Source organism: Quercus lobata, chromosome 1 (assembly GCF_001633185.2).
Source record: "Quercus lobata isolate SW786 chromosome 1, ValleyOak3.0 Primary Assembly, whole genome shotgun sequence".
NCBI lineage: Eukaryota > Viridiplantae > Streptophyta > Magnoliopsida > Fagales > Fagaceae > Quercus > Quercus lobata.
Window position 1 is genome coordinate 2,863,366 of NC_044904.1, and position 16,168 is coordinate 2,879,533.

Below are 16,168 nucleotides of genomic sequence, written 5' to 3' on the forward strand. Positions count from 1 at the left end.
GGGAAACAATGTTATGAGCAAGGCGTTGAATCAAATCTCCAAATTACCTTTCACGTGCAAGATAGAGAGGGCAAAACTTCCTCGGTGGTTCCATCAGCCCACGTTCACCATTTACAATGGTCGAACGGACCCTATAGAACATGTGAGCCAGTTCAATCAGAGAATGACTATCCACTCTAAGGACAAGGCTTTGATGTGCAAAGTATTTCCCTCCAGTTTGGAACCTGTGGCGATGAGATAGTTCGATAGTATGAGGGCCAATTCCATAGACTCCTTTAAGGAGCTCACCCAGGCCTTTGGCTCTTGTTTTATCACGTGTAATAGGGTACCTCGGCCCTTGGACTCACTACTGTCCTTGTCCATGCGAGATGAGGAGACCCTGAAAACGTACTCAGACAAATACTGGGAGATGTACAATGAGATAGATGGTGACTTTGATGACGTAGCTATCAGCACTTTTAAGGTTGGCCTCCCGGCCGAGCACAATTTAAGGAAGTCTTTGACTGGCAAACCTGTTACCAGTGTGATCTAACTCATGGACTGGATTGATAAGTACAAGAGGGTGGACGAAGACCAATAGCAATGGAAAGGTAAAGCGAAGATTATCTCTCAGGAGAGGAGGGATTTCAGGTCGGACCGATTCAATAATAACCGACCTCGGAGAGATTTTGCTGGACAATCAGGGTCTGCCAACACCCAGATAGTTAATGCAATATTCCGAGAACAGGTGCATCAGGTTTTGGAGAAGATTAAGAACAAGCCGTTCTTCAAATGACCAGACAAGATGGCTGGAAATCCCATGAGACGCAACCAGAACTTTTATTGCCAATACCATCAGGACCAGGGGCACACTATAGAAGATTGTAGGAATTTGTGGGACCATTTAGACCAGCTGGTCCGAGAAGGGAAGTTGAAGTAGCCTCTGCACCACTCTAGTGGCTAAGTGGAGTAGACAGGTTCGGATCCTCGAAGAGATGCTTCTTCAAGTCCTCCTATGGGAACGATCAATGTCATCTTTGCTGCTTCTGGTAGGACCGGTTCTTGTCCCTCCAGAGTGATGTCTGTGGCTTGACTATCCACCGATGGCAACAATTCGGAGCCAAAAAAAGCCAGAATAGAGATTCCACTGGTTCTGGGCTTCTCAGACGAGGATAAGATCGAAACCATCTGACCCCATGACGATGCTTTGGTGGTCACACTCAGGATATGGGGGTATGATGTGAAGAGAGTGTTGGTAGAAGAGGGCAGTGCTGTCGAGATAATGTACCCTGACCTGTACAATGGGCTGAATTTGAAACTCTAGGACCTAATGGCCTATGATTCCCCTTTAATAAGTTTCGAGGGGAAGACTGTTATTTCAAGAGGTCAGATTAAACTACCCCTTTAGCTATGGTTCGGACGTGGTGGATGTGGATTTCATTGTGGTGGGCTTATTCACCCTACATAGCTATTATGGCTAGACCTTGGCTTCATGCCTTAGGAGCCGTCTTTTCTACTCTGCACCACAAGGTGAAATATCCATTGGAGGGCCAGGTTAAAGAGATTGTGGGGAGTCAGTTTATGGCTAGGCAGCGCATGGTGGCTGTCATCTTACATCGGCCCAAAATTGAGTCCTCGACCTCTGCTAAAAGGGGCTTATAGCAATCAAAAACTCTGGTATTGCTCGATAATGGATCAATCAAGGAAGTGAAGTGTGAAGATCTAGAAAAGGTTGTTGTTGGCAATGATCCGAAGAAGTTTTTCAGGTCGGTTCCCAGCTGCCTCCCTAGTTTACTGAAGAATCCAGCCCAGATGTTATGACCAAAGCCAAGAGCCAAAACAACTGTGAGTGCTAGAAGGACATAGAGCTTGATAGCAACTGCCATGGCACTATTAGCTTGGTTTGGATTGCCTGCTCCCAACTCATTTGACACCCTCGTACTGTAATCATTAGTTCTATTTTTCTCAATATCTATGACTAAATACAGAAGGGAAGAACTAGAAGGTATAAATACAAACCACTTGAAGTTGTTCAACTAACTAACCTTGCAGCAGTACTGAGACCATATGTGATCATGTAGGCAACAGTTTCTGTGTTCACACTGAATACATAATCCAAAAAAGGAAAAATTTGGAGTAAATCGTGAAGATTAGATTTTAAAATTTATAAAAACTAGGGGAAAAGAGTTTATAGACCTTGTTACATTTCTTTTGAGATCCAAACACTTGTGTTGAAGTCGGCATCTAAGGGACAATAGGTTGCCTGTTGCCACTATCTCTATTTCAGTCTAGAACACCGAGACTAAAGATGGGTTGTATATTTCACTCATTTCATCTCCCCTTCCCCCCCTTCAAGCTTGGCCAATCCAAATGGGGAATTAGTATGATTAATGCAGTTTGTTTGGTGTTAAGAGCGCAGTTATCTGACAGATTCATTTTTGCAGAATGAACAAGCAGTATCTGACTTAAAGGAAGATTTACCTGTGGAAAAAAATGTAATATTTGAGCTTTGTAATCTGATTAACATTTCCCATAAATTTGGATGCTTTATAGTTACTTTTTAAGGAAACTAAGAATCCAATGATGTCTGATCCAGTCCTGATTTGATTTGAAGTATTGAGAATTAATGGTCCTAGTTGATTTCCATGATAATATGGCCTTGATGTGATGAAAGAAATGGTTTTATCTAGAGTGAGGAAACATATAAAGCTGATTTTTGGATGTAATCCTAGGATGGTTCGGATATGATGGAGAATTGTTTGAGATGCTTTTGACATATGCCATGGAGGCCTGTGAATGTAATCAAAATTGTGATAATAATCATATGGATGGAGCAAAAAAGGCAAAAGGGAGGCCAAAATGACTGGGGTAGAAGTTGTATGGAATAAGCGAAAGGCATGGTTGTTGGATAGATAAATGGGACACGACCCTAGATAAGTTTCAGTGACAAAAAAGGTCTTTGTAGCTGACTTCAATTAATTTGGCTTTAGTTAAGTTGATTAGTTGGATGTAATGCTAAGATTTCTGGATAAGTTTTTTTAGTAGCTTCATTTATGTGTAATAAATTTTTTACTAAAACACTCAAGAGGATTGATAGTTAGACAAACCTAAATGTTTTGAGTTATTGGTCTCCTTATATAATTTCAGTTACATTGTTGTTCAAAATACTTCAAATTTAAAAGTATTTGAACCAATGTTATATATCTCTGAGTACTATTTACCATTAAACACCTAGTCACTGATTCATTGATAAATTTTGGATATGATAGGCTTAGGTAAAGTGTTCAATAGGAAGAGAAGCTCAAAAAATAGTTTGATTTAGTTAGTCCTGTGTTAGAATCCATGTGTTTGTTTAAGATATGCCTTACACAGGATGAGACAACAAAGAAGCCCCTGATGGTTTGAAAAAGGCACTGGATCTAAGTGAGGCTTTTGGCCTGTTCCTTTTAATTTTTTCTTTCTTGCCCTGAATGAATAAACTAATCTTCGTCTTTAAGCATGTAGATGTTTATATCTTTGATAGAACTCATAGAAGAAGCATTTCTATATTTCCTATAGAAGTTCTTTTTTGAACTCCGGCTACCAAGTACTTGAATAGGAGATACTAAAATGCTTTGAGGATGTAGCATGTTTTGTCAAGATATTTTGTACATTTGCTTAGGGTAAAAGTGGCAGGTGCAGCAAAGCTGTATTTCAGTATTTGATGCTCTCTTTAACCACTCGATGCCTTCTATCCTCTCCCCCACTCTCCCTGTTAGGTGGAGTCACTTAATTATACTAATGGGAATCATTCATTTTTCTCTTTGAAATTTTAAATTTTAAAAAAAATTATTTTTCCATAATATAAACTTCTTGTGCATTTCCCTTGTTTGTTTTCACCATCTATGTAGTTAAATTTGTTTCCTTGACTTCTGCCTTGCTAGCCTTGCCATATTTTAACTCATAAAACATTGCAGATTTGGAATGGAAACTCATTTATGTGGGATCTGCTGAGGATGAGACATATGACCAACTTCTTGAAAGTGTGCTTGTTGGGCCTGTCAACATTGGCAACTACCGATTTGTCCTTCAGGTAATTTTTTATGAATGCTTGTGCTAAGTCCTAAACTTGGTTTTCAATGCTAATTTGCTTATGAAAATAACACTAAATTTTTTGTTACTGGGGCCCCTGGCAGGCAGATCCTCCAGACCCATCAAAAATCCGTGATGAAGATATCATTGGCATCACAGTACTGCTATTGACATGTTCGTATCTTGGACAAGAGTTTATTCGAGTTGGATACTATGTGAACAATGATTATGATGATGAACAGCTAAGAGAGGAGCCTCCACCAAAGGTTTTGATTGATAGGGTTCAAAGAAATATTTTGGCCGACAAGCCCAGGGTCACAAAGTTCCCAATCAATTTTCATCCTGAGAACAATGAGCATGGTGAAGAAGCCCCTCCTTTAGCTGAGAATGCCATTGAGACCAATGTGAATGGAGAAGAACCACTCCCTTCACCTGAAGGACCAGCCATTGAGCAGTAGGTTGTAAATTGAAGCAACTGCGTGACATATTGACTTCAAATTTTGACATACTGATGATTTTGGGTGAAACTGGTTTTCCAAATCTCAAACATCTCCATCCATGATATGCTTTTGTGACAGAGATCTACCGTGAATTGTCAGTTGGAATGTTTTGTACCATCACTGTACTTGGGTTGTTGTGATGTGGTACATAATGGGTTAAAGATTTTGTATGCCATGAAAATTAAAGTTTAGGTTTTGTTTTTTTTAAGTCTTTCATTACCTAGTCTTGTAAAATTTTCAATTTTATTGGAAAAACAGTATGTTTGACTGTGTTCTTTAGAGACGGTAAATTATATGAAATGAATTGGAACTGAATTGCAACCTATGCTTAAAAATTTTGTAAGAGTTATTGATATGAATATTTAGCCAATCTGTAAATTTTTTTGTCTTTGTCATTGGGCAGAGATCATGAAAATTTCTGATAGTAGGTTGAGACAGCTTTCTGAGTTTGCATAACTTGTGCCATGCGAATAATCAGCTATATGGACTTCTGGTTTCTAGTGAACATAAAGACTAAATTAAAACCAGTTAAAACATTTAGGCATTGAATGAACTTTGTGGATCAATTGGAACTTCAAGCAAATTTTTGGGACCAAAATTGGTGTTTTACTCATATTAATTTATAATTGCATGCATTTGCGTAGATGAAAGAACATAGGATAGGATTGATATTGCTGGCTTCAGTCAGGATAGTTTGCAAGATCTAACTCCTAAAAGTTTGCAGGACTAGAAATGATAATATGTTTAAGGATATTTGTATTCAAAGTCTAAGCTAACTTGAAACTTTAAATCTCAACAAGAGCTATAATTTATTTATTTATTTTACAAGTAAAGCACTTCCTTTTATTACTCAAAAAAGAGAATTATTTATCAACAATTTATTTTCTTGGTGTGTAATGAAAAGTGAAAATCAAATCTATAGTTCCTCTTCCTCAACAATTACGCTGCCACCTCTTTGAGCACCACACACAGCTTTATTTGCCTGAAAAAGGAAGGAAAGACATTCCGTAAAATATAATACAATCACTTGGCAAAATTAAACCCAATGTTAGTAGGGAATAATGTTATTTATGAACAAAAAAAGGGCCTCAAACGTGTGATCATTGATCCGGTCCACTTAAATCCTCTATTGATAGCGTGGGGCACCCCTAGGCACGTTAGGGCTATTTGCGTCATGGCATAGCATTTTTGCGAAGCGCACGACTCGAATCCAACAACTCCTGAACTTGTAGATGTGACCAAGTTTGGGACGCCTACCAACACACCACGCCCTAGGGGCTAGGCAATAATGTTATGCCTTTGAACAAAACCAGACACATTATATTGCAGGTATAAATTTGGCACCTGAATAAATTATGGGAAATTTTTTTAACACTTTTAAGTTTGAAAGCACTTTTCTAGTCTAGTACGTTTGGAAGTAACTTTATATCGAAAGCTTCTTTGTAAAAAGTTTGTTAAGTATAATTGTATTTAGAAAAAATGAGACATTGAAAAAATTAGACATAAGCAAATAAATTGAAAAAACAGTTGCCAAACAGATTAGCACATTTTCAATAGTCATAATCATTTTAGTCCCATGGCATGGTCCCAATTTATTGGATCATTAATTAATTAGTGCCTCTTTATAAAGAGCTAGTTTCTTACATTTTTGTGTGTGCTGAATATGCTAGTTTCTTACTTGATTCCTATAGGTTAAGTCCAAGTTATGGGTTAAAGTTAAATAGATGAAATTTTCTTACCTCTTTTTTCCAATCAGCTCGTAAGTTTACTATAACAAGTGCCACAACTTGAACAGAAAGTCCACATATGATGCCCATCCAAAGCCCCTAATTAAAATCAATTTCACAACTCAAATATTAGTATAGCAAAATACTAAAATTGCTACCAATTTTGCTATATATTTAAAAAAAAAGAAAAGAAAGCAAATTGACGTGATAATGAATGTGATTGATAGCACGTCAACAATATAGTAATATTATTTATCAATTACTTTTTTATTGTGTTACAGTTTTTAAGACACATGAAAGAGAGATATAAAAACTTACTTTGCCTCCAAAATGGAAGACGAAAGCAAAGAGCACGGCAGAAGGAATTCCGACAAGATAGTAAGCACCAAGATTTATAAATGAACATAGATTTTGCCACCCACATCCTCTAGCAGCCCCTACATAGCCAAAGCAGAAATCACTAAGCAGTTGAATCAAAGTAAGAAAAAACCAAACAATTGTTAACAATTGAACTTGATTAGTACTTGTGACATAAATTTAAGACCTGAAAGAACACATTGGAATCCATCCAAGAAGTCTGATAATGCAAGCAGTAGCATCATTTTAGCAACGTATCTGATAACTTCTTCCTCTTTGCTATAAAGCTTTCCCCAAACATTGCGCACCAAAATTGTAGTAATTGCTATTATTGTACCCTCTGAGAGAGCCACTATGATCATCACACGAAGAGCCAAACGTGCACCATATGGGCTCCCAGCACCCAATTCATTTGACACTCTTGTACTGTATAATAGCAAGAAGATTCTTTTAGTTTTGAGGGGCAATGGTATTAGTGGGAAAAGTCATATGAACTAGCTATGTCACTAACCTTATAGTACCACCAAGACCAACAGAAACCATATAAACCAACCAACATGTGTTCAGGCTGCAGAACAATTACGAATGATTTTAAGAATATGTTATCATAAAAGAGGTTTAAGTAATAAACTTAGCTATTAGAAAAAGGTAAAAACTTAGTTACAGTCTTCTAGATTTTCAATTAAATTCAAACACATGATTGTATTGATTAATACAGTATAAATAATGTTATTTTTATAAAGGATAATTAAATTCAATGGAATCTTGTGTTTGAATAAAATTAAGGAATCTAAAGTATAGCACTTTAGGAAGTGTATTTAAGTTTTACCCATAAGAAAATCTAAGATATTGACTCTCTATTCCTTATTTTTTATCTTTTAAAAATTAATGGAAGTGATAGCAAATACCTTATTGATAACACCGATGTCTCCAGTGTTGGATTTGGGAGAAGTCCTGCTAAGAGAACAACCATTTCAAATGACCAATATTCTAAGCTGTCAATCAAAATATTCAAAGAGTTAAACCCCAAGAAGAAAAAAGTAAGAAAAAAGCTAAATCCTTCAAACATTACAACAAAGCAAATGAATAAATTGCAAGCTGGAATGATCCAAATTTTTTTTGCAAATAGAAGAGCTCCTTTTGTTAAGCATGCTTCAAACATTACAACAATGCAGGGGACAAGACTCTTTTCACAATCTTTTCCATAACTTGTTAAGGTGATACATTGTGATTGAAACATTATTTTCTTGTGGATCCACCATTGATACTGCTTTTACAATACTAGTGATAAGCAGAAATTACCATATCATAATTGCTGAAGGAACTGCTAGCTTTAGGAAGCTGGGAATATCATGCAAGGCTTCTTTTGAAAACCCAGTCCAAGTTTTCTTGCAAGCCGGAGAGAATCTTACATAAATCGCAAACAAAAGCACATTAACCCAATTAGAAATGTTAATTGCCAAGGCAGCTCCTTTAATCCCAAGTTTGATTTTAAACACAAGAACCCAACACACAAGAACATGTAGCAAAGCTGTGAATCCAGAGCCTATCAACATAGGAATAATGTTGTTTTGTGTTTGTAAAAATCTGTTTAGGCATTGAAGAATACCATAGGCAAAAAGGCTTGGGATCATCCAACGATTGAAAACTCCAGCTTCAGTAGCTATTTCATGGTTTTGGTGTAGAAGTATGAGAATGGTGCTTGTATTATACCAAATTATTGCTAGAGGAATGCTTAAGGCTAGGAGGGTTAGTATAGCTCGCTGTGTGTGAACACCAAGCATGGGGTACTGTTTTGCTCCATAGGCTTGTCCACATAGAGTCTCTAATGCGCTTCCCATACCTAGCTTTAAGAGATTTATGACATAATGGGGATGAGAATTTGCATCAAAATGATACTTTATGATGAAAAATGATGAAGAATGGGGATGATGCATTTAACTGGAAAAAAAAAGGCTTTGTTAAGGTCATTAATTTGTTCAGAACGATTTGGACAAAAACAGGCCCATTAATATTTATGAATTCTTCTTTGTGCAGTGACCTCAACATGGAGTTGTGCATGCCATTGTTTAACCCTATATATAGTTTCAATGTTTCTAAAAAAAAAAACTATAGTCTCAATACAATTGGAGACACAAAAGTTATCATAATTGTTGGTGTAATCTTATATGATTGCTATATAATAGAAGTTATATCAATGGTGGACTCATGTAAAAGTGGTGATGCTCCAATCACAACTTACTTCCTTAACAAGTAGTGAAAATTTCTACACATCTAACGATATTCTTATAGTTTAGGCCTTAATGATCAAGAGGGGAGGGAAAAAATCCACTGGCATGAAAGTAATGGGCTAAACTTCTGATATTTTCATTTCAAGCCCATATATATGGACTTAGGAATATAGCAAATGCCCAGAAGGTAGGCCTTTTCAATTTTGACACAAGATATACTTACTCAATGCTACAAACACAATCCTCAGCCAAAAAAAAAAAAAAGCTACCAACACAATAAATTTGACGTTTTTTTCCACAAACATTTAAGGTGATAGATTGTAATTAGTGCAACTAGTGGTGGCAGAGATATTAAATTTTTTTTACATAAGGCTTAAAAATTGATGTATATAGGAAAAATACTTCACCACCAATCATAATTATTGTCACATTAATTTGTAAATATTTTATAGTAAAATTTATAATAACTTTAACATTTTCTTTAGTGAACATTACTTTTATTATATACAAATCACAACTTGCTGCCACGGCACTTATAAAAAAGGGTTGTGAAATTTGTTGTGTATATAGTCTTTTATCACTTATAGTAATTGATACTTACTAGACTCATCTTTAATGGAAGGTCTTTTTTTGTGATGATGTACAAATATTTGACACTAGTTAAGCTTTCCATAAATGTGACAGTCATGCACAGAATAATTAAACAACTCATTGCAGAGAAAATTATTCAATAATCCAAGAACAGTATTCCTTCCTCTACATGAATCCAAGAATCCACTTACCAGGACATAGAAACCAGTGACTGAAGCAAAGGAAGATCCCAAGGAAGCACCAGAAAGAGGCAGCTCTCCTAAATGACCAGTGAACATCACTGAAACAATTTGTAAGCTGTACTGCAACAAACTAACTGCTATAAGAGGCCCTCCCAGCCGTAGTTGCTTTTTTGCTTCTTTAACATATTTTGGTTTCCAGCCATCGTTTTCTGATCTTTCTTCTCCTTCAACTTCCATATCATGAATTCTTACTTGGGTTGTTGTCATCAGATAAATATAATATTCCAATGCTTTCAGGCTGGCTAGGCAAGAAAGAATACAGTAGTCACTTAGTGCTGAATAATCTAATGCCACCTGCGACATCACAAACCCAAATATCCCTTAAACGTTAAAGCTTTCTTAGTTCTAGCCATGTGGGTTAAAAAGCAAAGGCCTTTTTTACCTTTTAATTTTTTGCTTTTCTCACCTTTTTTTTTTCATCACAAAACTAACTTAAAAATAAAGTTAATTCTTATCCTTTTGTTTCACATTGAGTAAATAAGTGACCAAAAACTACGTGATTATTATGAGTTATACCCAAAAATAACAAGTATGTGAGATGCTTTGTTTTTATTTTTTTATTTTTACAGGACCAGATTAAATATAATAAAATTCTTAAATTAAAAATGAAAACTTTCATAGTAGAAAAAAAAAGCTTTATTTTTATAAATTAACTTTTTTTTCAGGGTATCAAAATTATCTATAATATTTCTATACTAACTTTTTAGAAATCTCTTTTTTTATGTACACAAATAAAACATCACTCAAAAACTCATTTTTCATCTTATTATGAAGTTTTTTTTTTTTTTACTTTCAAGCGCAAAAATACACCTTTTGTAGTTGCTGTTGAAACAAAAAGAGCGAACACAAGTTTAATCAACAAATGAATAGATTGCTGATTTTCTAACTCTCACAAACCCTTGATATAATTAAAAAAGTATGGATAAATTCTTTAGATCTGGATGTTGAGGAACAGCAGGTTGGATTCTCAAATGTATTTTTCTTTCTTTCTAAACTTAGTTGTACAGCAAATTTAAAAAGAAGAAAAAAAGTATGAACAATGAAGTATAAACTACTATTTAGATACAATGAGAAATTTTTTTGTCTTTATCTCAAATTTAAATAGTTAAATATATTAGCATATAATAAGCACCACTATTATATAATAATAATAATAGATTATATTATATAAAGCAATTAGAAACCTAAAGAAATTGACAGTTACCAATGAGAGGGGTGTTACATATGGTTGTTACACTATTTTTTTTTTTTCATCATGTCATGTTTAATGCTGTAGACAAGATTTCGAGAGGGGGGGGGGGAGGTTTTTTTTTTTTTCATTACAATCCAAGTTAGTTTTCACTTAGTATTAACACAAAAATGATGTAAGGGATACCAGGAATATTTTAATATAAATCTTATAAAAAGTGGCACTAATCATACATCTGTCATATTAATTTGTAAGTTTTTTGTAATAAAAAATGTAGTACTTCTGTCATTTTCTTTTACAAACTATCAAATACAAAATAATTTTTGTTACAAGTAAGATATTATTTATTGGGAAAAAAAAAACAGTTACTTTGTTTTATGCCAAAGTTACTAGCAAAATCTTACAAATTGATATATAAATTAAAGAATAGACAAAACAAACCATCTTCCATTTAAGATGGAAGAATGCTAAAACTACTGTAAATAGTAACAAATTGATGTAACAATAAACCTGATTAACTTACTTTAACAACCTAATAAATGATATTTATATTATTTTTTTGTTATTGATAAAAGATCAATTTATAGAGGTCAGACCTTAGTTCAATGGTATATAGTTTCCACTTTCAAATTTGGGAATCAATCTCTCCAAAAAAATTTAGAAGTAAAACCTTCTATTATAACATCTCTCAAACCCAACAAATATAAGAATTTTGTGCATCTGATACCACTTTTAGAACAAATCATTTTATAAATCTAGACAAGATTTCGAGAGGGGGGGGGGGAGGTTTTTTTTTTTTTCATTACAATCCAAGTTAGTTTTCACTTAGTATTAACACAAAAATGATGTAAGGGATACCAGGAATATTTTAATATAAATCTTATAAAAAGTGGCACTAATCATACATCTGTCATATTAATTTGTAAGTTTTTTGTAATAAAAAATGTAGTACTTCTGTCATTTTCTTTTACAAACTATCAAATACAAAATAATTTTTGTTACAAGTAAGATATTATTTATTGGGAAAAAAAAAACAGTTACTTTGTTTTATGCCAAAGTTACTAGCAAAATCTTACAAATTGATATATAAATTAAAGAATAGACAAAACAAACCATCTTCCATTTAAGATGGAAGAATGCTAAAACTACTGTAAATAGTAACAAATTGATGTAACAATAAACCTGATTAACTTACTTTAACAACCTAATAAATGATATTTATATTATTTTTTTGTTATTGATAAAAGATCAATTTATAGAGGTCAGACCTTAGTTCAATGGTATATAGTTTCCACTTTCAAATTTGGGAATCAATCTCTCCAAAAAAATTTAGAAGTAAAACCTTCTATTATAACATCTCTCAAACCCAACAAATATAAGAATTTTGTGCATCTGATACCACTTTTAGAACAAATCATTTTATAAATCTATACAATAAAATTTGTAAAATTCCAAATACCATTTTTTATTTTAATATTTAATAGCACTAACACAATTCAACTCACCACCCACCACCCACTGTCATCATCTCTTTGTTAATTTTTTTCTTCAATGTCAACTTGTCAATGTCCTACTCAGTGGCGGCTTTAGGATTTTTTCTTAAGAATTTTTCTTAGGATATTACTTAAGAAACATAAATTATACAATCTAATAAAAAAAGAAATTCATATATTGACAACAATAACAATAAAAATATACGTAAATACATAAAATTTACAATTGCTTTCAATGAGTTTTCATATTTTGAAATCGTTACATAATAGTCTCATTATTAATGCTACAAGTTACATATTTTTCAATGTATACAACCAAACAATCATTCATTCATCTATTGAATGTAGAACAAATTATGGAACAAAATTTAAATTTATTAGCATAAAAAAACTAAGGTGTTTTCAAATTTTTTTTAAAGGGTAGACAAATAAATTTTTTCAAATTATTATATATATATATATTTTTCCAGATAGAGTGATCCTGGGACCACCGTGATCACAATAGCTATCATTAGATTCATCACTCAATGCACAGTTGCACGCTTATAAAATACCAAAAAAAAAAAAAAAAAAAAGATAGCACAAACTTTTTGACTCTCTCATTCCACTGTTTGTGATTCCAAATTTTCTTTATTAAAAAAACAAAACTCATATGCATAGTTAAAGAGTCTTGCTGTTGGTTTGTCTGTCTGCTTTATCTATCTCTATCTGTGGTCTGTACGGTAATCTCTCTTAAACAATAAAGCTCAGCCCTTTTATGCAAAACTAAAAAAGAGAAAAATAGAAAAGCTATAAAAGAGGAGTTTTGAGAGAGAGAGAGAGAGAGAGACATACCAGCTGGTCCAGAAGCGTCGCCGGCGTGGAGTGGCTGGGCGGCGCAGCGGCGGTGCAAGATGGTTGGTGATTTTTGCGGTTGGTATGGGGATTTTTTTTTCTTCTTCTTGAAACCAATGCATTTGGGTATAGGATTTGATAAAACGGGTTTCCTTTGTAAAGGGCTTAAGAATGGATAAATATAGACTCACAAACAGCAAGTTGTTAACTGTTATGGGGTTATTAAAGTAATGGGAGTGGTGGGCTTAGACGATAAACCCATAAAAAATTACCAACTCAATTGCTTTAAAAATATTGTGAAAATATGTGTGGGAGCTGTGAAGCATTACTCCCTAAGAATGGGCCATATGGGAAATTTTGTTGGGCTAGATCCTAAAATATCAGGACAACTTGTTAATAGTGTAATGTGAATAATAAAGTAGTGTCAATGGCAGCCTATACGAGAATTAATAATAATTTGCCAACATGAATTTTGCGGCAAAATCTGCTGTTTGTAACATTGCTCTATATTTATGGTTTTAAGTGTTTGAAATTTTGAACCTATGAAAGCTGTCTTGGTGGTACTGATGCTATTGGGGTTGGCTACTTGGGAAATTATTAGTACTTTGGAGTATCATAAATACGTAATCAATGGTGGGTCCCGTCATAAATTTAATTAGTGGGATCTATCATTTATGTGAGAGGAGGGAGCACATATTTATGGTACTCCGGAAGTACACAATAATTTTCTTTGCTACTTGCTTGTACTATAGCAAGTCTTATTGTGTTGTCTATTTTTACCTGGTGTGAAAATTAAAGTGTGGATGATTGTGATATATGGCTAGCTGTAAACTATGATAAATGTTATGTATAGGTTGTTGCGTGATTGATTTGTTTGCTTTTGGATTTGTTGATTGACTTCAAATTTGGAAAGCCATTTCAATGTTCTTGTTGTGTTCATGAAGGGTTAAAAGGCTTGTCTGTGTCACTATGCAATATTGAACTTTTTGGTCAAAAAAAAGAGGGGGAAAAAAGAGAGAGGGTAAGCTAGGACTGTGTGTACTGGTTTATACTCAAGTCTTAAAATTAATGTTGTTAGTCAAACCAAAGATGCTTTAGTCTTAAAAAAATAAATTTAACTTTTTTCATTAATTTTGTATTATTTTATAACCTCCCTTAAAGTTAATGAAAGAAATGCTTTTAGTTTGAGCAAGGAAACATAAGAAAGATGAATTTGTGGATGTAATCCTAAGATGGTGGTCATGATGGAGAATCATTTGAGACAGTTTTGATATAAACAATTCAGGCCTGTGAATATTTCCGTACAAAATTGTGATTTTAATAATGTGGATGGGGCAAAAAGGGTGAAAGGGAGGCCAAATTGGATGGGGTAGAAGTAGAAGTTATATAGAATAATGGAAAGAGACATTGTTGTTGGGGACACAAGTTAAAACATGACCCTAAAATAAGGTTGAGTGACATAAAAGGTCTTTGTAGTTGATCCCAATTAGTTTGGCTTAAAGAGTTAGTTAAGTTGAGTGGTTGCTTGTAATGCTAAGAGTTGTGGAAAAGATTTGTAAGTGGCTTCATTTATATTGTAATGAATTTTTGACTAAAACACTCAAAAGGATTAATAGTTAGATAAAACTAAAATTTTTTGAATTACTGGTCTCCAAATATAATCCCAGCTCTTTCCTTTTTCTGCTGTTGAAATTTGACTTAAATTAAACTCTGCAACAATATTGAAATTTGAAAGGGTGATATGTTTTCTTATTTAAGCATGTTTCGTTCTAATAGTTGTTTAATGAGTTAGTACTTCGCACGTTCAAACTTATGAACATGCCTGCCTTCATGTAGTTAATGATTTGATTAAGTTGTGTTTTTGCTTGATTAGATATATAGTGGTTGACCTCACTTGAAATTGATGAGTAGTCATATATATATATATGTGTATATATATATTGACTTGTTTGTATGTTTTTCAATTTTATGACATAGGCTCCGTTGTGTTTGTTTTGTTTGTCCATGCAACACGACTTGAGAATTGAGAGAGGGTCACCATTGAAAAGTGGAGTGTTTAATTTCTTTCATTCTTTTCCCTTTTCAAATATGTTGGAGGTGAAATGAAATATATTTTGAGAAGAGAATGCTTGATATGGTCAGTTCACAAAAAGAGAATTTCTTTCTTAATTGGAACTGCTCATCATTTGTACACCCCAAAACTAGCATTGTTATTTATAAAAATCCCCATTGGTCGAAAGTTGACTCATTTATGTCATGGCGTGCTTACTTGGATTTTACACTTGGACTACGAATTTGCATGCTATCGACATCTAGATGATGGACTTCCTTGGAGCTGTCTTGAAAATCCCTCTCTCTGGTGTGTGTTTATAATCTTGAGAGATGTTCATCTTGACTTCAATTACATACTAGTAATTTGAGGGGAGTGCAAATACTCTTTAGATTGCATACAAGGAATTTTGTAAACCATTGGAAGTTGGAATTTCTTCTAGAAAATGCATTATCTTGGAAGATTTTGAAGTTGTGGTAAGCCGGAGTAGGAAATGTAAATTAGGAACATTTGAATTTGCAAAGGGCATGACCTATTGTTCTGTACCTTCACCGATCTCAATAAGTATTGGAATTTGGAACCTATATTATAAATCTGCTAGTACAATTCAACAATGAGTCACTGAATCATTGATGAATTTAGGATATGACAGGTTCAGGGTAAGGTGTTCAATGGGAAGAGAAGGTCAATAAGGAGTTTGATACTCTTTGATTTAATCAGTACCGTTTTAATGTTCATGCTTTTGTTTAAGATATGCTGTACACAGGATGAAACCACAAAGAAGGCCCTGCCGGTTAGCAAAAGGCACTGGAACTAACTGAAGGCTTTTGGCCAGTTCCTTCTATTTTTTTTCCTTGTCCCGAATGAATAAACTAATCTTTGTCTTCAAGAATGTATATATGAT

At 34.0% G+C, this 16,168-nt stretch overlaps 2 protein-coding genes across 2 annotated transcripts; one reads left to right on the top strand and one right to left on the bottom strand.

The window, feature by feature from the left end:
- The first annotated feature begins 2,761 nt into the window (after nt 1–2,761).
- Nucleotides 2,762–4,509, top strand: LOC115993627 (histone chaperone ASF1B-like). Its single transcript, XM_031117573.1, has 3 exons — nt 2,762–2,777; nt 3,936–4,051; nt 4,155–4,509. Exons 1-3 carry the CDS (start codon nt 2,762–2,764, stop codon nt 4,506–4,508), a joined length of 486 nt encoding a protein of 161 aa, XP_030973433.1. The 3' UTR covers nt 4,509.
- A 910-nt stretch (nt 4,510–5,419) lies between these two features.
- Nucleotides 5,420–13,588, bottom strand: LOC115974571 (protein DETOXIFICATION 16-like). The gene is made up of 9 exons (XM_031094984.1): nt 13,215–13,588; nt 9,648–9,992; nt 7,937–8,481; nt 7,543–7,629; nt 7,146–7,202; nt 6,822–7,060; nt 6,596–6,714; nt 6,290–6,376; nt 5,420–5,532 (listed from the first exon to the last, which is right to left on the bottom strand). The coding sequence occupies exons 2-9, from the start codon at nt 9,903–9,905 to the stop codon at nt 5,467–5,469; spliced, it is 1,458 nt and encodes a 485-aa protein (XP_030950844.1). The 5' UTR covers nt 9,906–9,992; nt 13,215–13,588; the 3' UTR covers nt 5,420–5,466.
- Nucleotides 13,589–16,168: the final 2,580 nt, after the last annotated feature.